The 22,377-nt window shown below is 38.3% G+C and overlaps 2 protein-coding genes across 2 annotated transcripts; both read left to right on the forward strand.

Moving 5' to 3' along the window:
• Positions 1–4,520: 4,520 nt before the first annotated feature.
• On the forward strand, positions 4,521–6,649 carry LOC124165509 (larval cuticle protein A3A-like). Its single transcript, XM_046542951.1, has 2 exons — positions 4,521–4,566; positions 6,061–6,649. The coding sequence occupies exons 1-2, from the start codon at positions 4,555–4,557 to the stop codon at positions 6,571–6,573; spliced, it is 525 nt and encodes a 174-aa protein (XP_046398907.1). The 5' UTR covers positions 4,521–4,554; the 3' UTR covers positions 6,574–6,649.
• Positions 6,650–16,549: 9,900 nt separating this feature from the next.
• Positions 16,550–18,505, forward strand: LOC124165510 (larval cuticle protein A3A-like). The gene is made up of 2 exons (XM_046542952.1): positions 16,550–16,588; positions 17,785–18,505. The coding sequence occupies exons 1-2, from the start codon at positions 16,577–16,579 to the stop codon at positions 18,259–18,261; spliced, it is 489 nt and encodes a 162-aa protein (XP_046398908.1). The 5' UTR covers positions 16,550–16,576; the 3' UTR covers positions 18,262–18,505.
• Positions 18,506–22,377: the final 3,872 nt, after the last annotated feature.

The raw sequence follows: 22,377 nt of genomic DNA on the forward strand, positions 1-22,377 counted from the left end.
TAGACTGATTTACCCAGGAGATATCGAGTACAATGGCCGTTTCCACGATCAGGAAGTGAGGAGAAAAATAAACTGAGGCCCGGAGGCAAATCTGATCAATGATATTGAACGATATTAACTTCGAGCGAATACTTTCAACCACGCGTTCGATGGAATATGTGCTTTGTGCTCTGATGCGTGACAATCTCCAAGTGATCGCTCTTGCAAAGCCTCCACCGAGTTACACAACGCTTCGCTATTTCCCTTTATTACCTTACGCACATGTCTTCATTTCGCGACTAATGCAAAAAAAACACGGTAACATTTATAATGGAAAGAATTACACGGCAGCGGAAAATGGATTTCTTGTCGTCCCTCCACAGACAATATGCATCATTCTCAGGAAGGCCGCAATAAATTACCCGAATTCTTAAAAATTTTATGCACCAGTACATCACAGCCACAATTTTTTTCCCTACGATTTGCCTGGTTTCACCAAATTAAAGGAAAAATACAAAATACTTACTCAAAAGCTGAATTTATTTCGCTTAAATTTTATGGGAAAATCGACCAAAAATAAGAGCACAACGAACAGGAAAAAACACTTCACCAACCATGCGCATTAACTCCTAGGTATTTTCAAAGGTATTGGGGCCTGCATTCAGCACAACATTAATATCGAAGGAATATAATAATAAAATTGGCTCTGAGGTGAATAAGGGAATCATTTTAATTCGTCACATTTCACATTATCTATTGCTTATTTAGTTTTTATCCAACCACGGGACACCCATCATGGGAGACGCGAATGCAATCCTGAAAACCAGCCACCTGATACCACATTGGAACAAATTTCATGATCTCGGGCGGAATAAGCGATTGGGATAAACAGAGTTTGGAGTCCCTCACACATTCCGTGCTGCGACCAAAAGGTTTCTTTTAAAAGGTCTCTTCCCCTACTCCGTCAGTAGGGAGTGAATAATACACTTAAGGATTGGGGTCACTTTCCTTGCTCTACCTCGCACTACTCATAAGTAATTTCTTGTTCGGGGACGTACAAAGGCTAAACAAGGACTTGAACCCAGGGCCTTCAGTCTGCATCCAAGCGCTATTTCCGCTAGACTATAACGCTCCTCAGTAACTGAAGTAAAAATTTAAAAACCATAGAATATAAATGGCAAAATATGTGAGGTTTTTTTAAAAAACCTTCGAAACATAATATTTCAATATCTTATCTGCAAACATAAAAGAATATTGTATTATGATTGAAGAGCGAGAATATAACCACGTATATTCTTACAGATAACGAATAATTGGGGGCGTGGATGGATAACGAATAGATGAGCAGGATAACTTCTCGGGATATGCCATTCAAAGATATTTCTTATCAATCGCTATAAGTCGCATGAGATTCACAGAACAATATTCTTCTGCGATTACATTTTCATGCACCCTCACACAAATGCAATTTTTAGAGGGCAAATCACCTCCGCTGATCTGGCCTATTTATGGCGAATTACTCGTAAACAACTTACGTAATCACCTCGAAATACTAGGGTATATATATCAGACCCTTGTCAACAATTATCTGTTTGTCAGCTTTTCACATTTTACCCAAGTATTTTCTCTAGTACAGAATTTTCATCATTAATATGCAAGGAAATGTTGATTAAATTACATATATCATCTAAAAACCCTAAAAATTTCATTTTATAGCATATGTTTTCAACGAAAAATTCGACAGAAAAGAAAGACATAATAAGATCTGTTACAAGGGAGCAATATTGATGACTATCGAGATCACCGTACACTTCAACTTATTGATTATTAAATTAAAAAACGGAATGACAAAATTTACATCTTAGGGTTTGGACGGTACATAAGTATAACTGCATTGTGTAAATTTCGTCAATAAAGACTCCTATTTGAACCTTATTTGCACTAAGCTAATAAATATAAATGATTTTTCTTAAGTTAAAACCCATTCACCTGGAAGCTTACAAAACTATTTATTTTCAAGAGACGGAAACGAAAGGCGCTTGAAATTCACCTTGAAGAAATATAGATAAAAAAGAAGACAAGTGCTACGCTTACAACAGGTCACTTCCTTCAGTCACTTCGAGCACAAAAAGTAGTTGAAGTAGAACGGAAGACTTAGCGAAGGCACGTAGCAAGCACGTGGAAACCGAGAACAAAGGAAATAAAATGCCCGAAGGACGTTCTCTATAACACTTCCGAGTCGCTTCCTAACTCAGTGTCCATTCACGCCAGAGGAACATAAAACCTTCCCAAAAACCCCATCAATGAATTTGACAGCGAAAAATAGCTGACAGTGTTACAGTTTTAACCCTTAGCTTTACGCGCCCGCGAGGATAGCGCCAGTGCACCCTTGGTGAACTTAAATATTTTTTGGTTTTCCTAAATACACATTAAAATGTTAGGATATTTTAACGCATTTAGATAACTTCTAATAATTAAAAGCACTTTAAATATTTTTCTCTTTCATTTATAAACAAAAATACAGCATATTAATGTGCAAAGTTCTTGATAAATACTTTGAATAATTTTTCTAAAGGAATTGCAGACGATAATGATCTTGGCCTAGTAGTTCACGCTGAGTAGGGGTATTCATCGTTGTCCCGGCTTCATAAAATCCACAAGCAACACATTTCTTTGTTCCCAAAACATGCTAACATAACCTTTCAATTTTTGAATGATTGTATTGAATTTCTTGGATTTTTTTAAGCGATATTTGGTGCGTCTCTTCTTGTGGACGTTTCTTCGCTTCGCATATGTCATTCTAAATCCGGCCTATCACTAGTCACAGTTAATTTAAAACAATCCCTCTTATCGGCAAAAGCGTCAAGACAAATCAACGCCTAACACATCAATGCCTAACACATTCGTGGTTGTCGCTTCGTAGTTCACACGTCTCGGGGAAATCATTGAGGTGACCTGTTTAATGAGACAGCATTTCACCTTAAACCGGCAGCCTATGTAGGCAAATGATTGAGGGTGTGGTACGGAGGACACGCAGCCCACTATGCGCGCATTATCCGCACCTCGTACGTTTTTGCTGAGCGATCGGATGCAGTTTAAAAAAAGTAGCCGACGTATATTACAAACCACACGTAAATTCGGAAGTACGGAAGCTATGGGTGTTAAAAGTAATGAACTAATAGGGAAAAAAACATCACATAACTGCAAGATATACACGATGAAGAAAATCATGAGGAATTCTAATTTTATAATCGTAGGAAAATTAAAATCACTCATTACCCAACATACATTTAAATCGTTTAAATCCGAGAACTAGGAAGGAGAAAAAATTTAATTTAAATGTTATAGGTCAGAAGCGCATGATTCCAAACAAAATGAGAATCATCCAATGCATTTTTAAACCCATATTATTGATAAAATTAATTATTATTAGTTACCCATTATATGCAATGGAAGGAATTTTAACTGACACAACCGAAATACTAATGGACAACGATTATCCACTTTATGCTATGGTTCTTCTGTTAATAAAGTCTTAGCAGGTTATTGGCTTATTTAAGAATGAATCTGTATATTAGTCAATTATAACATAAATACTTATGGATAAATCTTTTTTCTTCTTTTGCTAGAGTCAAATTGTATGTTAAAGAAAAATTGTTTGTTAAAATATTCTTATACATCATTTGAGCAATGCATGTAAAAAAATTCTATTGGTACACTATAAACTAGTATTTTGCCAATCAGGGAACCTAACTTCCAAATATTTTTTATAAATATTGTAAGAATTTCTTTATTTTTTTGAATGATTAATTATTTTCTTTAATACTATGCAGGAAATTCTAACAATGACATTAGTATATTAATACTACACAGTATTGATATACTAATGTCTAGTACTATAATAAATAATACTATAGTAGTATAAATAGTACTATAATAAATAATACAGTATACTATATAGTATTAATATACAATGACATTACTATATTAATACCATATAGTATAGTGTAAAGTATTTTAATACTATACAGGAAATTCTAGCAATGACATAAGTAGGTACTGCTATTACAATGATCGAATCTTTAAAAGTTTTATAAATTCCAAATATTGGATTTTCCAAGGAGATCGCCCTATAAATTCACAGGACAAAGCGAATAAATTCATAGCAAAATCACAATAGAGAGTACGGGGTGCTCGACATGTGTGTACCAAAGAGAAAGGTGACTACTGGGGGATGGGGGGGTCCGTCGCGAGGTGCGGGGGTTGACGGCCGGGCCGAGGGAGTGGGCAGCAGGCGCGGAAGGCGTTCCTCTGGATGCGGGACCAGAAAATAACTCCGGAGTGAAAGGAAAGGCGATCGATGCAAAATGCACGCCCGATAGGAGAAAAGGGGGGGGGGATAGGGAAGGGGTCCTTCTTTTCTTCACGCTAGCCAACGCTCCTGTTGCGACATTTTTGCACACAACTAACGGGCGGGGGAGAGAATTCGCGAAAATGATAAAAAATGGTCACACCAATCCAGCGGACACGGTATATAAGCTATCACAGTCGTAGCGAGTCGTAGCAGAACTCAAAATGGCTTGCAAGGTAAGTTGAGGATACCTGGAGACTATTGGACTGCAAGACTCCGTGTGCCAAAGTGTTCGGGCGTGCTGTGTAATTAGGGTGACGATTAGGGGCGCCTAAGGACTCCGGGGAATGACGATTTACCCGACGAAGTGGTCACTTCGTTACTGAAATCTAGGGGGCAGACTCAAAGGGCGATTTTGGAGTATCACCCATGGAGCTGTTGCAGTCTCAGATAGTTGACGTGCAGTGCGATCGGGGTGCCATTTGAAAGGGCAGGGTTCTTGGAAAACTCTTAAACTTTAATACTGCTCTTTTTCTAGGAATAGGATCGTAGGTAAATAATGTAGTACAAGCAATTCTCCAGCCGGTGCGCTCCTATAACCGCTATTGAAAAATATTTTGTGCTGCTATTGAAAGATGTTTCAGTGAACACCAGCTTCCTATTAAGAATTCTGACTCGAAAAATTAGTAGCGCAAAAGCTTGAACATTTCAAAATAATTAAAAGAAAACTGGTTTAATTATACGAACATGAACTCGAGAAATTCGCAGCACAACAGCTATTCTCATGCTCAACTGCTTGAGCGTGGATTCCTCGATTTAGCTATCAAAATACGAAGAAATATTACCTTGATATCACCAGGTACTCAAGTTTAAACTTTAGGAATCAACAAGAATGTATGGAAAACGAAAAATTGGGAATAAAAAGGCCTATAAATCAAGGGATAGACAATGGGTAACTAATGAGGTGAAGTTAAGGTTAGGAGAAAAGGTGATTTTCATCAGCGTAAAAAACGTAGAATGATTTGAGGATGATAGAGTAACGTAGCGTTTTTTATTTTTTAGAAAATTTTGTTTATAATAATATAGCAAGTGATTTCAATGCAGAATCAGTGTGCATAAAAAGTAGGTAGTATCAATATATTTTCCACTTGCTCACGGATTTCACACATCTCCACGCAATGACTGCATTAAAATTTACATTACATATATTTTGATTCCACTTCAGTTTGAAAGGGTAGGGAGTAATTTAGGGTACAGGATTACTACTAGATAGAACTTCACGAAAGATTACAGGAAAAAATTAAGTTTGCAAAAGTAAGAGTTATTTTAAAATATTGTTATTTTGGAAGCTATAAAATCATATTATAATAAATTATTTGTTATAATTATTTTTAATTCCTCGGGATAAGTTTTCACTTTTTGATCAAAGTCCCCGAGTTTTCAGCGCGGTATACGTGGTGGAAAAAAGAGATTTAATAGTTTAGTTTACAAGCTCCACGAGAAGGAATTATCCTCCACGATGAGTGTTTGGTAAATAAGAATAACCAATAGTTTCGTAATCCCTCGACTTTCTCTCAACCAGGTGCACGCGTAAACGCTTAAGTAGGCATCAAGAGCGGACTGTGACACGAGTCAGTAATTTTCAATAATCGAACGCATTAGAAAATTCTTAAGGCCCCGGATTCCACGCATTCATCCCCTTCCTTTGTTTTTTTTTCCTTCTTTTACAGTTCGTGATCCTCGCCGCCCTCGTGGCCGTCGCCAACGCCGGATACCTCGGCGCCCCCGCTGTCGTGGCCCCGACCGTCGCCCGCTATGCTGCCCCCTACGCTCACGGCTACGCCCGCCCCCTCGCATATGCCGCACCCGCCTACGCCCGGCCCCTCGCCTACGCCGCACCCGTCGCCAAGGCCGTTGTCGCCGCTCCCGACTACTACGACCCGCACCCCCAGTACTCGTTCGCCTACAGCGTGGCCGACGCGCACACCGGAGACAACAAGGCGCAGCAGGAGACGAGGGACGGAGACGTTGTCCACGGGAGCTACAGCCTAGTGGAGCCCGACGGCAGCCACCGCCAGGTCGACTACACCGCCGACCCCGTCAACGGATTCAACGCCGTCGTGCACCGCGGACCCGCCGTCGTCAAGGCCGCAGTCGCCGCACCCGTCGTCGCTAAGGTGGCCGCTCCCCTTGCATACGGACACGGTCTCGCCTTCGGACACGGAGGATACTACCACGGCTGAGGCCCTTAGCGCTTCATCCTTCATTCTTCCCCAAACTTTTGTAACATAGTCCACAATAAACATTTCTATTACCTCATATCAAGTCTTTTTTTAATGCATTGAATTTTAGAGGCCTTAACCTATTAGAATTCCATTTTAAGCTAGGAAAAATAACAACTTTTCTTTCTAAAACTTTTCGATGCGAGTTTCAATTTTCAAGACTTATACTAGTCGACGATTAGAGGTTAAGTTGTAGAACGCAAAGTTGTCATTTTTCCTAACTTAAGTCTCTTTTTCACCGTTTAGTCCTATTTCTACGCCGCATATAGGAAATCATCATTGGAAAGTGCCTTGATAATTTTTATTTTTCACTATTGAGAACCCAGGTTAATACCTATAATTTTACTGAGTTTCGCATCCTGCATAGACGCCATCATCCCCGATGATTCGACCCGCAACAAACAAGAAAGCTAGGAAGATAGAGCTCCAAGCACAGCGTCTCCCAAAGGCGACAACAAAATATAATTCGCGCATCGAAAATAATTACAGGCTAGTAGCTTTGTAACTTCAAAATTGGATAATATTTATGAACCCTGATTTTGGCCAATAACGAAGTTCTATACCCAGTCATATAACGGCAGTATAATTTTGATTTTTTTACTTGTTGCTGTATACGACGAATACGAAACATTTTAACTGTCAATTAACACATGCAGCCAAATTTTCACCATAAGTTCAACTTGATTACAATGCCCACTTAAGTATACAGTTCTGCTTATGTTTCTATTTCCACATGACCACTAATATTAAGCAAAGTAGGCCAATATTTAATACACGAACTTAGTTTCAAACTCAACAATAACAAATGATGTTTTTAGATTTTGTTCGTTTCACTGAGGCATAATATACAAAATTTACTTCAATATCAAAAGTTATTTTTTCTTTCGTATTTCACAATCAAGCGGGAGTTTTCCAGATTGATTAAAAAAGGATTTTCAACGCCAAAAGGAACACTGAAATAATTTACATAAAAATTTCAAGGATACCTATTTATTTTATTTATCGTGAGGCAATGGAATGTATAAGAATAAAAATATCAGCGAAAATTAGAGAGCAAGAATTGGATAAATTTCTACGCCAGTGAAATAAGAGATAACAGTGAAATACGTCATGAGTAAATGCTATCTATCCATTCCAATGCTTTCACGTAATATTACAATAATATCATAAGGACCTGATTTTATTGGGAGGGAAGAAATGATTGAGAAAAAGTAAAAGCTTTACATACCATTGGGGTTACGCCGTGAAAATTACAAATCAGGGAGTTTTAAGAACAGACCGCAATTGAAGAACGCAAACATTTATAAAAACCATAAAAAATGTGTCCTGTGAATTCACAACACTGCCTCGGGCGTAAGAGTATGGGAGAGCAAGTCTGGAAACAGCGCGAAAAATAAATCTCTTAAACGAGATTATCACATCGGTTATTTTTTTCACTTCTCACTCATACATGGTATGGTGTGGTATTTGGAGGAGGCAACCGACAGCTGAGGTAATTTACGCCATGAGGGAAGGGTGTGGAAGGAAGGGTGGAGAGAAACCCGGCGTCGGCATTAGCCTGATCTTAACGAAAGGCGCCAAAGGGGACCACGGCTTAACGTCCCATCCGACGGACGGAGTGCTGCGCTATAAATGTCCTCCACACAACACTCAAGCAGGGATCGGGCAGTCTCTGAAAATTCTCTACCACCGCCGGGATTCGAACCCGGGCCCACCGGATGGGAAGCCAACACTCTAGCCACCACACCAACCTAATCCCCTCACTCAAACACATATTTCTACATACCACCCAAGGAACCCCTCTAAATATGGCGTCTTATATTTTCAACTTCGATATTGAATAATTACAGTTCAAAATATTTCGAGCATTAAATTATTATAAAAATATTTAGGAACAATACTCTGACTTGAAAAAAGCAAGAACCACATCACTGTGGTGTGACCGTTGGCACTTCCTTACAACAGATGAGTGAGAGTATTCTCATATTTAGATAAGTCCTCTATCAATAAATACATTTTCCGCATATGATGAATGATGACTAGAGATACGTGAAAGTCGCACTTTCATTTTTATTTTATCGCACTTTCAATAACAGTTTATCGCATTTTGTAGCGTCTATTTCTTTATTTTCAATATGAGGTAGATGACGATAAAATATAGTGAAACACAGTTGTATGACAAAGTACAGAATATTTTAAATAATTATGTTGTAGAACAATAATGAATCAAGGAATAAGGCATATAGTGGCGGAGGTGTAGCTTGCCCACGACCACTTGTAGTTCGCGGCCACGTAGAGTCCCATTCAACAAGCAGCTGGCAAGTCGCTCACATGCTTTAAGCGGTGAGTGTCGGCGGATCTATTAAACTGCGCTCGGCACAAATTGTACCAATTTTGCCGTCGAAAGTCAAATTTGCGTAAAAATATCATAAAAGTCCAGTCATCGCATTTATGTCGCATTTATTTGTGCACATCGCATCTATATCGCATTTGCGATTTTTACGCATCTCTAATGATGACCAAATTTTACGTCTACGGCGAATCTCCTTTCCCGAGAGGATTCATACAAATGAACAGAACCGTGAATAAAGTGTACTCAAGATTAGCCAAATAAAATACATCTTGCTTCATATTGGGGAACAGTTACACTGACGTTCTTCAAGTACGAGGTGATACAGAAAATTATATGGACTACAAAAGAGATTCCATCGTTAGCTGACCGCTCACCGTTCCGACTGGCTTAGACAAAAGAAGTAGGTGAAATGAAATGAAACACAGTGATAATCGTTGAAACAAGAAAGAAAGAGTATTGGATTGTATTTCACTTAAATAACTAGAACATTTTCCATAGGCTAACCCCACTCCACGGCCACAAATTCACTTTAAAAAAAAGAAACGTTGGTGAGCTTGGATTAGCATTTATTAACGAGTAATAATAACAATCAGAAGTAAGGAGTGGGCCCTGCATGCACGTAAAGGGTTTCGGCGAGCAACTAATTAAGATGCACTTATATTTAAATACGGCAAAGAAAACTTTAAAACAATATAGAAATAATACCCAATATTTACTGGGAGCAAAATTTCACACTAGTTTAAGAAGAGCATTACCTGGAGGAATGTAAATCTCTTCATTAAAACTTATTTGCAAAAACATCTTCTAGAAAATAGAATTTATCTGCAGAAAACAAACTTTTCCAACAAAAGACGCAATCAAAATACCTATACACTTAAAGACACAGAAAAATTCAAACTGGATCACTCATAGGGTACAAAATGAACACATGCAATTGAGACAACGTTTGAAATTTGTACTAAGTATCAGAAAAGATCGCCACAATAACAACTGTGCATAGTAAAAAAGACTAAAGAAAGCCTTTAGGTTTATAACATGATTATCCTAGGTTTACCATCCAAGCGAATCTGAATATTTCGGTCTGTAAGTCACCCGATACATAAAAGGCTTTGCTTGATAAACTATTTATGTATTTATCTAATCCTTCCAAAAACAGGACGAGGCCAATTACACAGGACTCACAATAACAGGAGAAACAATTTAATAATATTAAGCAAAGTAACCCATATTTAACAAAAAAAATATTCAACAGTATTTACAAATAAATAACAAAGAATAGTAAATTTCATCGGGTGGTGCAAGGAATAGGGGAAAAATTACGATAGTGATGGTGCAAGATGGATGAGGGATGAAAAAAAGGATCACAATTGGACTTTAAAATTCCACACAACTTTTTATTTAGCAAACCAGACCGGTTTGAAAACTCGCGAGTCATTCTTGAGGGAAATACTCTACTGTAGCCCTAAGGTAAGGTAAGGTATACCCTAAATAGAAGATAACCTACAGTTACCTTTCCCAAAGTTTTTTCTTGATAATGATATATGAGTTTTGAAACCGGTTGGAGTTTGTCAAATAAGTGTGGGGTTAACAAAGTTTCAATATCTTTTTTAGACATGGATTCGAGGACCTACGAAGTTAGCTCGCAAGCCATTGAAGGTGTAGTTACTTAATGCGTTACCCACATTCTCGGCACCGCACAAATATTTCCCACTACGCCGGCTGTCTAAAATGAGATCGGTGCCCTCTTGTCGCGGTGGCCTGAGCTGGGCTCAACTGAATGCCTTTTTTTGCCAATTCCGTTCGAGCGTTTGGGCGAAGACATACCGCTGTGATAAATGGTTGCTGGGTGACGGTTCACAAACTTGCCTCGGTAAAAGGACATATGAAATAAGTGGGCCAAGCATATTCCACCAACACATTATCCGTCCCCCTCTCAAATCCATTTTATAGAAAATTCCATACCCGGTATGGAGATTTCTACGAAAGCACGACGAAATCGATCCATCTCGATTGCTTCATCCATCGCAGGTAATGGATTCGACATGGTTCATAATACTTGGGAGGCAAATGTGGCCTCCAGGAATGAGGCTTAGGGACTAGAAAATACAGATGAATTTACACGGATCGACTAACCAATTTAAGAACTGCCGACTAAAACAATTACTTAGCCACAAGATGCACTAGAGTAAGTACAATATGACATCGTACTAGAGACCTGCGCGACAATGGAATAAAAAAAATGCCCGGTTTCAAGTCAGGTCGGGCTTAAATTGAGAAATCATTTGCAATGGACGCGAACTTTCCTCAAATAAGAGGAAAACAGAGTATTATGACAACATCATTAAATCCCTAATCTATTACGCTAGAATGGTCATATGAAACAATGCTCATGGTGAAAGAAAAACCAAGTAATGTTCCACAAACTTTTTTTATTTGCTGTCAACTAGTTTCAACGTCCAGACCATCATTATCAAGACAAACAGCACTAGAGTATGTTCAATAATGAATTCCACATGGTTCATAATCCTTGGGAGCCTTTCATCGTTCCAACAAGTAACGCCCAAATCAGTTAATTTTATTTGAAACAATGTTATTGAATGCACTCCTGAAGCATGAAAAATTGAAGAATAAAACGCCATTACAAATAGAATGATTCCATCAAGTAAAAGGTTTACTATGACACCATTAATACACCTAAACGGTAAAAGTTTAGGAATACTTACTACCTGCATTAGATTAGTATAATTTCCTTTCTCCGTCAACGTTATAATCGAAAGTAAATGCGAAAATACACGAAGATTGAAATTAAAAAAATATCCCTATTACCATGGCTAGAAACGAATTTGAACATGATTCTAGAAACCAACACCTAGTGAGCGAAATTATTATAACGGTTTATTTCTATTCGAGAGGTTCGCTGGAAGATTGGCGAATCAAAGGGTAAAAAGTATATGGCTTCTCCGACCTTGGGAACAGCTCTAGCAATCTCTCATAAAGTGTGAGGGAAAACATAATGCGTAACCCCATCCCTACGAGGCAAACGTAAAGAAACATTAAAATATGAATTGCTGACGTTAAGGTTATTTAAAAAAATTATTTGCCGACATTTCGGATATTTACTTTCCATTTCCAATGCTTATTATATGAAAATAAATACAAAAGTAGTGAAGTATAGCATAGCATATTAATAGCATTTATAATAACATTATGATACATAATAAAATTTATTTCATTTTAATAAAAAAACCCAAGCCTCAAAAAACTTTATTTTAATATTAATAAGAGGTCAAGATCAAAAAATATAAGTAAGTATTCTATATACGATTTTAATTTTTCCTGGTGAATACTTCTGATAAGTATTTCTCGGGTTTTCAGCCAATTTAATGCTGTTAATGCGTGAAATTGGACTTCCATAAATTAGCACAGCCTTGAAGATGGGAGACAAGTCGTCTCCCGAAACGTCGGCTTGAATAAAAGCATTAACCTGGTTGCGAACCCGAGAAATATTCGTCAGAAGTATACTGTAGGTTCAAGGTGAATTACAGTTCATTCACAAATTGTTACGGAAAACAAAATCTTAAGATACAATTAACTTTTAATCTTTAACTCAATGCTGAGTCCTCAATAGGCCATGATGGCATGGGTGAAAATTTTTGGAATATACTCCGGAGCGCAATTCCGGGAATTTATCAGATTATTCGCAAACGTCGGACTACGATTCACTTCTGCCGAAGTGCATCTAAGAAATTTGTGAAACAGTGTATTATGCTATGACATCTTGTCTAAACGCATACGATTACGAGTTAAGTTGGTATTGCAAAGCAGTTCAGACGTTGCTGAGGACATTCTAAGGTTAGAGTAAAAATGTCACTATACTCTACTTCGTAGTTTGCTGAAATAAATATTCCTGTTTTAAGGTTACTTTAATCTTGTTAATAGGCGTTAATCAAAGTATTTATACTTCAAGAAAGTCAATTTAATAAAGGGTTTCGATTGGAAATATGAATTTTACTGTTTTGGACCTATTTTTAAAGGGATCATTTAAATTTTATGGACCATTTATAAAGGATTTCTTTCATTCGAATTTCTGGATACTTCGAAGTTTTACACTGGTCCCTTGACGTTCGAATTATCCAAGGTCCACATTATTTAAATTAAAATCGTTCGTTGAAAATATACTAGATGACCTTGGTACTTCACATTTATCAGTGCCAAGCCACAGTACGTATCGATTTCGGAAAATTTCTCAAGAAGTTTTTTTTACACGTAAGACCGGAATGGTTAGTACGTAAAGGATACTTTGAACCACTAAAAATATTTCGAAGGACCCCAGCAAGAATTAAAGCAAATAAATTCCAATAAAGCTTCCAAAGCTTCATTTCATTAATGATATAGGGTATTTCCTAAGTAATCAGTGTACGTTTGATCCATCAGTTGGTACTCTATATGTACCCCTTCACTTTATAATAGTTTCATCAAGAGGCGAAAGTTAGTCTGATAAGCTTTTATATAGTTACGGTTTTCAAGACAATGCTCATTTAATTTCATCCCTATAGTAAATTTGACAGATGCATAATGTCCTCCCTCCATGCAATGCAATAGAGATAAGTCTTGTGTCTCTTTTAGTGCATGAAGGATACTTTGAACCACAAAAAATATTTCGAAGGACCCCAGCAAGAATTAAAGCATATGGCATTTTTTTATTTTAAAATTCGGTCCAAAAATTTTTACTGTTTTTTTTACCATGACATTAGATGAAATTTATGATTTTGAAAATGAGCACTAACTGGTGATATGTATTTACATCATTTGGAATTTTTTTCTTGCCTCTAAGGAATTTTTTCGAGTTTCGATTTATTTAAGGCGTGTTCTCCAAATCATTCACGACACTTATTGGTGCATTGACTTTCTACAAACCTCATTTTCCTCTGGAAATATGTCCCGACTACGCTTACGAAATGGAATTCCGCTGAGGAAAAATTTATCCCCGATAGCCCGAATGCTGAGAAAAACTATCTCTAACGCAATGTCAATCCAAACTCATAGCGTTCACAAATCAAGGGGAATGTTTCAGCAAAGAAATTCATATATATAACAATAATAATCCTTGATTCATCTTTTGAAATATGGTGCCATAAGAATTAGTAACTGTGGAGTAATCAGAATTTCCTAACAGTAGCTATAAAGTAATGCGGTTTTAGAATTGGTATTTTCGTGATTACGGTGCTCGCAGGTGGAAACGTCTCAGGAGAAAACTCAAAGAATAATTACGGGCATGTACCACTCAAAAGAAATGCATCAAGGGAGATACAGAGTGGAGTGAGTGATTACCTCGTCCAATGGTAAATGGTACCACTAGGTTTTTTGAAGGAAGAGCATAATATATAGCTATTCAGCTGTGGTGTGGTATGTGATGTGTTAAGAAGTGGTGTTTGTCCTTTCCTCATTGCAATTTATGTGAACCGATTTCCTAGTAATCAATTGTTGGGATATTCCTCGGGATCAAGGAAAGCGAACAGTCTAACGTGTTCAAACCAACCATAGACAATGAAACGCATACTCAAGAAGCGAAAAAGAAAACCTAAGCGACCTTACGCATGTGGGACGAATTCCCCGTCGAACTGTTTGCATGTTAATTTTCACTTTTCGTCCAATGCACATGACTTACGGCGTCATTTTTATAGAGAAAACCCGAAACTGAAATACTACACTAAAAAAAACACAACACATTTCTGAGAAAGTACTGGAATATGAACTATACGAATAGCAAGTATTGAATGAGTTCGCTATTAAATGGAGCATTCATTTTTTAAAGCTAATTTTTCTTAACTTTACTTAACTTTCTTTACTTAGCTTTAAATTAATTTAAAGAAAATTTCATTTTCAAGTAAGTCGAGTCGACAAAATTGCGGAGTAGATATTTTCAACAATTGCCCCTTTATTGACTTTAACATAATTGCATCTACGAAAACAGGAAACAAATCTGAGGTAAAATATTCAAGTTTGAGATACATGTTAAAATATTCCAATTTCTCAGGAAATTTTCTAGTTAATTGAATAATTTTTAAGCTAGTAATCATTCACCAAAAAGACCGATCACGCGAGATGTGTACGCCCTGTTAATGAACAATTTGCTTAAGACCCGATGATTACCATTCGACGGACATAGTGAGGTAGGTACATGCTTTAAGTGCCACCCTCAAGTCTCAAGAAGTAAGCCCTTCCGGTAGCCAATACATCAACGCCACATTCCTATGACATAAACCAATAATGACAAAATTGTTTCATTAGTCAGAGGTGGGTATTGAGGAGAGCATTTCGTGACACAGAAAATGGTCATAGTTTCAAACCTAGGGAGAAACTTATGCAAATTCTGAATAAATACCCTAAATATACCAGACGGTACCAGGAGAGGTACTGATCCCAATACCCTAAATGGATAAAATACCTAAGCTTGTGGCTTAGTCTGGGGTGATATCCAGCTTATTTCAGCCAATATGCGGGTTGAAATACTGAGTGTATGAAAGAGTTTTACGACCGAGGCCGCAAGAAAGAAATATTACAAACATTTTAACAATTTTTTCATGAAAATAAATATTAATTATTATCATCAGATATTATACTCAGCGATGATAAGAAGATCTCCAATGCCGTGGGATAGTGTATATGTCAAATCAGAGATACATTTAAAAAAAAATTAAACATCGAAATAACTGCAATAGGAATACCTAGTCCCGGCAAATGACATGCAATCGATGCACGGCATCCATGTCTGAACTTCATTTTTACTCTCAGAGAGGGATAAATTACCCGCGGCCTGATTTGCGATACCCTAGTCAACGTTCGCGGTGTTTAATGACCTCTAATGAGTCACCTACACGAAGGAATAAATATATCTATGAGAACTGGTTCCAAGAGTAGGCGGACTAGCTCTGGCGACACTTGGGGGACAGCCAAGAAAAGTGAGACATTCCTCAGATATTTTTCAAGTACCCACAATTTGAATAAACGACTACCATAAAAAAAAGCATCGTTTACACGCGAATATGGCCTAGCATGATCGCACACGCATGACTGGAACCAGATGTTAAAGCATGCAGGAAAAAAAATCGCTTAAGAAAACAATAGAAAATTACACACCATGATATTCAAAGATTAGTACATCCTTTCATGCCGTCGACCATTCAAATATGAGAGAAAACAATCGGGCATTGAAGCGTGACGATCCTTTAAGCCAAGCGTGCCAATTAAAATAGATCAGAGGAGCCTTACGCTTCGACACACGCTGCTGAGTTAGAAAAGGTCATCAAGCCGCCTCGGAATGCAAGGGTGGTCGGGGGTAGCCACACAAAATGCAATGCCCCGGGAGTGAAAGGTGGGAAACTGGGATACAAAATACGCTGGGCGGGAAAATGGGATATGGGATAGGAAAGGACTGGGAGTAGGAGACACATCAGGGGAAATTGGGGTGGAGTTCCCGAGGGGGCTGCAATAGAGAGGGGGTCCGTCCGTTGCATAAGGTGGGAGAAGGGGCCGAAAAATTCCCCTCTAATAGCGACCAAGATCTGTATATAAGGTCCACACTCCAGTGCAATCTCAACAGACATCGAAATGGCATTCAAGGTAAGACAACTAAACAGCTAGGGACGTGATTGAGTGCTGCAAAATGGATTCTGCCGTGTGGTCTTAAGCGACGCATTTGAGTGAGCCATATACTACAAATGGATACTTTACAGTGACTATAACACAAAGGACTCTCACGACTTACACGGTTTACGAAGTGAAATATTCAGGACTACGATCGCCACATCGTATGGGCTCTTAGTGCAAGCATTCGGGAGTAAACTAATAGATTTGCTCGGTTTTAAATAATGCTTTGTTACGCTCTCCGTTCTGAGCGCTGAAAAGGCGTGGGATCCGTTCTATTAATCCTGCACCAAGGATTCAGGACGGCTATCGCATGAGCGTAAGCATAAGCGTCTAGGGAACCGATATTAATTGCTATTCCCGCTTCTAAATCATTCTTACCCTCGACATCTCGAAGGAAAAGCGCAAGTCTTATTCATTTGACGGGGCAAACTCCACTACGGCAAATGGTGGATATTTTGCACGGCGAGAATTGTAGGCATTAAAAATTCTAACGACTTCTCCGCCAGTTTATAGAGAAACAGAAGCAAAAACTATCGTTGAGTTTAAAAAGTATGGTAAAATTTTTGATTTACGATTGATGAATTCAACCTCAGCCGTGTTTTTTGCTCATAAATTCGTCACTGATATTACAGTTATAAACTACTCAAATTTCCAGAGCAGGGAAAGACGTCTCGGTAGCTTAAAAGGGTAAATCACTCGACCAGAAATCGGGGTATCTAGGTTCAAATCCTGGCCCAGGCGAATGGTTTTTTCTGAGTGGAATTTTTGCATGATATTCGTAAAAAATTTATACCTTACTGCCACTGATATTGTCAAGTCTTTCTACTGATACCATCAAGTATCTTCGTCAATGGATAAATCTATCCATGTTTTTCGCCATTTTTTCTCACAAAGCCCACCAAATCTGACTAAATAATTGCAAATCTAAATTTTTAACTCGTATTTTTCCTCCATTTCACGACAAACCCCACAAATCCAACTTGCATCTAAAACAAAACTCTAACTACATGTGTAATCCAACAAAAATCTAACTACATGTGCGAAAACCTAAATTTTTAACTCGTGATTGAACTCTATTTCTCACACAGAGCCCACATGACCCACCAAATCTAACAGCATGGTTGTGTTGTAACGGTTGCAATTCTAATCTCTCTTATTTTCTCCCATAGTTCGTCGTCCTCGCCGCCCTCGTGGCCGTCGCCAACGCCGGATACCTCGGCGCCCCCGCCGTCGTGGCACCCGCTTACGGCCACGCCGCTTACGGCCACGCCGCTTACGCCCGTCCCCTGGCCTACGCCGCACCCGTCGCCAAGGCCGTCGTCGCCGCTCCCGACTACTACGACCCCAACCCACAGTACTCCTTCGCCTACAGCGTGGCCGACGCCGTCACCGGAGACAACAAGGCCCAACACGAGAGCCGTCACGGAGACGTGGTCGAGGGATCCTACAGCCTGGTTGAGCCCGATGGCACCCACCGCACCGTCGAGTACACCGCCGACCCCGTCAACGGATTCAACGCCGTCGTCCACCGCGGAGCCGCCGTCGTCAAGGCCGCCGTTGCCGCACCCGTCGTCGCCAAGGTTGCCGCACCCCTCGCCTACGGACATGGTTTGGCCTACGGCCACGCCAGGCCCTACTACGGTTGAGAGGACTTCAAGCAAACAAACATTCTTCGACTGAACTGAGAGAAAAAACTCCATCTCATTCCATCCAAATCGGTCTCATCTGAACGATACTTGCAATCCACACCACTCCATTGCGAAAGCCATGAGTTTTTTCTCTTCATATCAGTCACCGGGGGAGTTTCCTCCTGCGGCAGCATCTCCACGTAATAGTTGCTGCTTCGAACCAACGTTGTACAAAGCTCGAAATAAACGTTTTAAATAGAAAGATGTATTTCCTTTTTCCTCCAAAACCTCATCGGCACTGCCAAAGTTCAAAGAGGTCCATACAAGGTAAAAACAAAACACCGACCAATATCAGAAAAAAAACGAATCATTAGGCTTACCTCTGCACTGAATACCACTCGCTAAAGATATTTGGAATCCACACCATTACAAAAACAACCAGTCTTCCCTCTAAATTTAGTCACAAGGGCAGTTTGATTGAGTTGGCTCTTCTCATACACTAGCTCTTCACAATAATGACTTGATAATCCAAAACAACGTGGTGCGTATTGCGCAATAACTGGTTGAAAGAGAAATAAAATGTGTCCCCTTCGAATAAACTTCCTCATACTTCGCCACTCCATGACGTATAACGGCTCCAGAGGGATTAAAAAAAACATTGGCCGACAAAAGAAAGATTTCATCAAATTGCTTTCGCCCACACATGATTTGCTGTTCACTTCACTCTACTGTGACAAGAGATGAGAATACTTCCAGTTCGGTCACTGAAAGTGCAGCTAAAAGATAACTCATTCAGTGCAGAAGCATTTCATTTGACCAGCAATCAGCATTTCCACACTCTTTTGGCTCAGCTTCGATATGAACGTTTTCAAGAGGAATAATCACTCTTCTTTAGCGAGTATTATTTAGTTAAAGCAGCTTACATCAAGCTTAGAGGTATAAAGGCTGAGAGGAGCACAGGAAAAAAATATCGCCAACTGTAATGAGAAAAATGTATTCCATTAAGTCGCATAACAGTGAATTATTCCAACGATGCACACCACATCATTACGAAAAAAGAACTTATCCCCAACTAACCGTCGTTGAGGGTCTTCCAAATTGTCGCCTCTCCTTTTTCAGCAGCATCTATCTGTGCTTAATACTTTCCTGCTTCAAGCCTAACTATTATGATGCTCTAGTTAGTCACTATTTGTCTAGCCGCATGCACATTCAAAAACTGTCCCGGTAAACCATGTTTACCTCAACCAGCTAGTTGACAAAACAATAAATATGATGCGTATTTGTCTGCATTGTGAGAGTGGTGTATCGTTTGGGTTGGCAAAAGCTTAAAAATAAAGCATGGAAACCACGAATCAAAACCTTTTTTTTTTAATTTCATAGAGGTTTTTTACAAGCTCGATATCTTAATTCTTCTATTTTTTCGTATTTCTTGGTATTTAGTTATTTTTTGTAGGAAGTAGCAATTTTTATTTTTGTTATAATTTCTTTTGATTTAGATTTTATTATATTTTTTTAATATTTCTAGAATAATGAATATACTCAACAGATGACAAAACCAAAACTAGAGGAAGGAAAGACAAACGAAATACTTCTTAGAAGACAAGTATTATGATAGGGCAAATAAACGTTTACAAAAGAAATAAGGAGCGCTCATACAGTAACCTTCCTGATCCATGGTCAAAACCAGAGCGTGCTTGAATTAATCCAGAAATTAAACCATTCGCCGAATGAACTAAGTAAAATTCATTCATTTTATTGACAAGGCTTTCGAATACACGATATTTGCAATACATACCCCACCACTTTTAAAAACCATGAGAGAATTTAATCCCGGTTGGAAGAATTTTGCGCACCTGAATCGCATCTTGCAGTGCAACAGCAGCCAATAAGTCGCTCCTTCAAACATTAGCATTAAAAAACTCAAAATAAACGCTTAAAATTGAAATTATGCCCCCTGCCATGCCATGCCAAGACCTGCAACTTCACATCCGTGAAGCACTTGTTCAATATAAAAAGTTCTCAGAGAAATAATTTGCTCCACAAAGATACAACCTTCCGTGGCATGGACTCCTACATATATGCTCAAACACGCAAATAGAAATAGGAAATAGATCCTGATAAAATACATTGGTAAGAAATACATAATTCCAACTGTTTTTTTTTTTCGAAAAAATTCAATGATAACTTAAGATTTCAGAGTCACAATTTTAATACGTTAGTCAATTTTATTCCGGATATTTTCGCTCGACTGCCGTACAAAGTGACTTTACCTAAATGGTTAAATATAAAAATATTATAAGTTTATTAGGACACAATAATTCAAAAACAGCGACATACCAGTGATTAAACAGCAAGTAATTTAGCATTGCAAAAATATAACAATATTATGTAGTCAACCAATTACAAGCGCTGATTCAAACAAAGTTGGTGAGCAAATACAATGTTTTTTTATAATTTAAAATAAATTTAGCAATAAAGTTAAAGCCTTTCAAAAAAAGAATTTCGTCGTAAAACTCCAAAATATTTCAAACAAAGAATATGAACGAAAATTATAAAGAGTAAACGATGAACAAGAATTATTATATAACATAATCAATGATTAAAAAAACCAATCCCAATTGCTGAGCCAAACTAAGTTGATGAGCGAGATCAATAGCCTGTTTTCAAAAGTATTCCTCTATATATTCTTTGCAAAATTCAAAATATTTCAAGTAAAGAATTTCGTAGTTAAGCTCCGAAATAATTCAATCAATGAATATGAAAGTAAATTATAAAGAGCAAATTATGAACCTGAATGATTATATGACATGATCAACGATTACGAAACGCTTCCTGGAAGTTGGAAACTATCATCAACACAACGTAGGCGCTAGCGAATCAAGCTTCGAGCGACTTTCAAAGAATAAATCTGATCAAAGCAAGTCGCATGTCAGTGTTACGATGGCATACAGAACAAATAAAGCGTGCAGTGATACTTTCTCCGCTCAGATGCAGAGAGTGATAAAGATTGCTGCCTCAGTGCCAATGATAGGCGATTGCGCTCCAGGGTATCCTGATTTTATGCAACCGAGACGGCATAGTGGGCAGAGGAGTATAGCGGGTAGCCTACGTGCACGTTAAGTTCCGACAGCGACTTACGTAATTGATCCCGTGACGCGAAATAGCCGCTGTCCTCCCTGATTATGCAGACGACACGGTAAATTATGCGGGCACGCAAGAGTTTTTAAACATTCGAACCCGTAAAATACTTAGAGCACATAGCGTCGCGGTTTAAGGCGTGAAAATTCATCGGAAAGAAGTACAAAAATAACAACACTGTCAAAAAAATATCCATTAAAATATCCTAAGAGGGAATTGATTATACGAATTTATTGGTCATTCGATCCCTTCAGCAGAGAAATATCAATAAAGAATCAATAATTCAGTAATATTTCCACCATGAAAGACATTACCAACCTATTGCCATTTCAATAGGGCCTTGTCATTAGAAACTTGGGTAGTGAGTGTACGTAAGTTCGTAAGTACTACTGAAAACTCTTGAGGACTTTTTTTTCTGACGAGGGATTTTATGGAAATGAGTAAAGAGGAATTTTCAGCGGGTAGCAAAGGATAAAAAATAATTTCATCGTCATACTGCCTATTACTAATCCCGAAAGGATACAAAAGTTTCAAGAACTTCAGCAGTACCAGTGTAATTTAACCCGGAATTGACAAATGAAAATTCAATTTTATTCCTGTGAAATGAAACTGAGCCATTCTTCAACGTTTTGCGTTGCTCGCTTGCTCAAACGTTCGCAACGTTTGAGCAAGCGGGCCTTACTTTCACGGCATACATATGCTTTGTACGATAATTTTATAGGATCAACCAACAATTTTGTACTCTAATGCTTTAATATCACATGAACTACGAATTTAATACTGTGCAGCACAAAAATTAATGATCGAACTTATTCACGAGACAACAGCAACACGCTAAGTTTGGAAATCACGTACCTACTCATCTAATGCAAAAAAAGTATATTATTTTAAATATTCCACCATCGTCAAGAGAGCTTGAAGAAGCTTGGATCTTTTGCGCCTTAGTTCACCGAAGATAAAAATATTTTTATTACCCATTATTTTACAAAACTGAAG

Source organism: Ischnura elegans, chromosome 9 (genome assembly GCF_921293095.1).
Source record: "Ischnura elegans chromosome 9, ioIscEleg1.1, whole genome shotgun sequence".
In the NCBI taxonomy this organism is placed as follows: domain Eukaryota; kingdom Metazoa; phylum Arthropoda; class Insecta; order Odonata; family Coenagrionidae; genus Ischnura; species Ischnura elegans.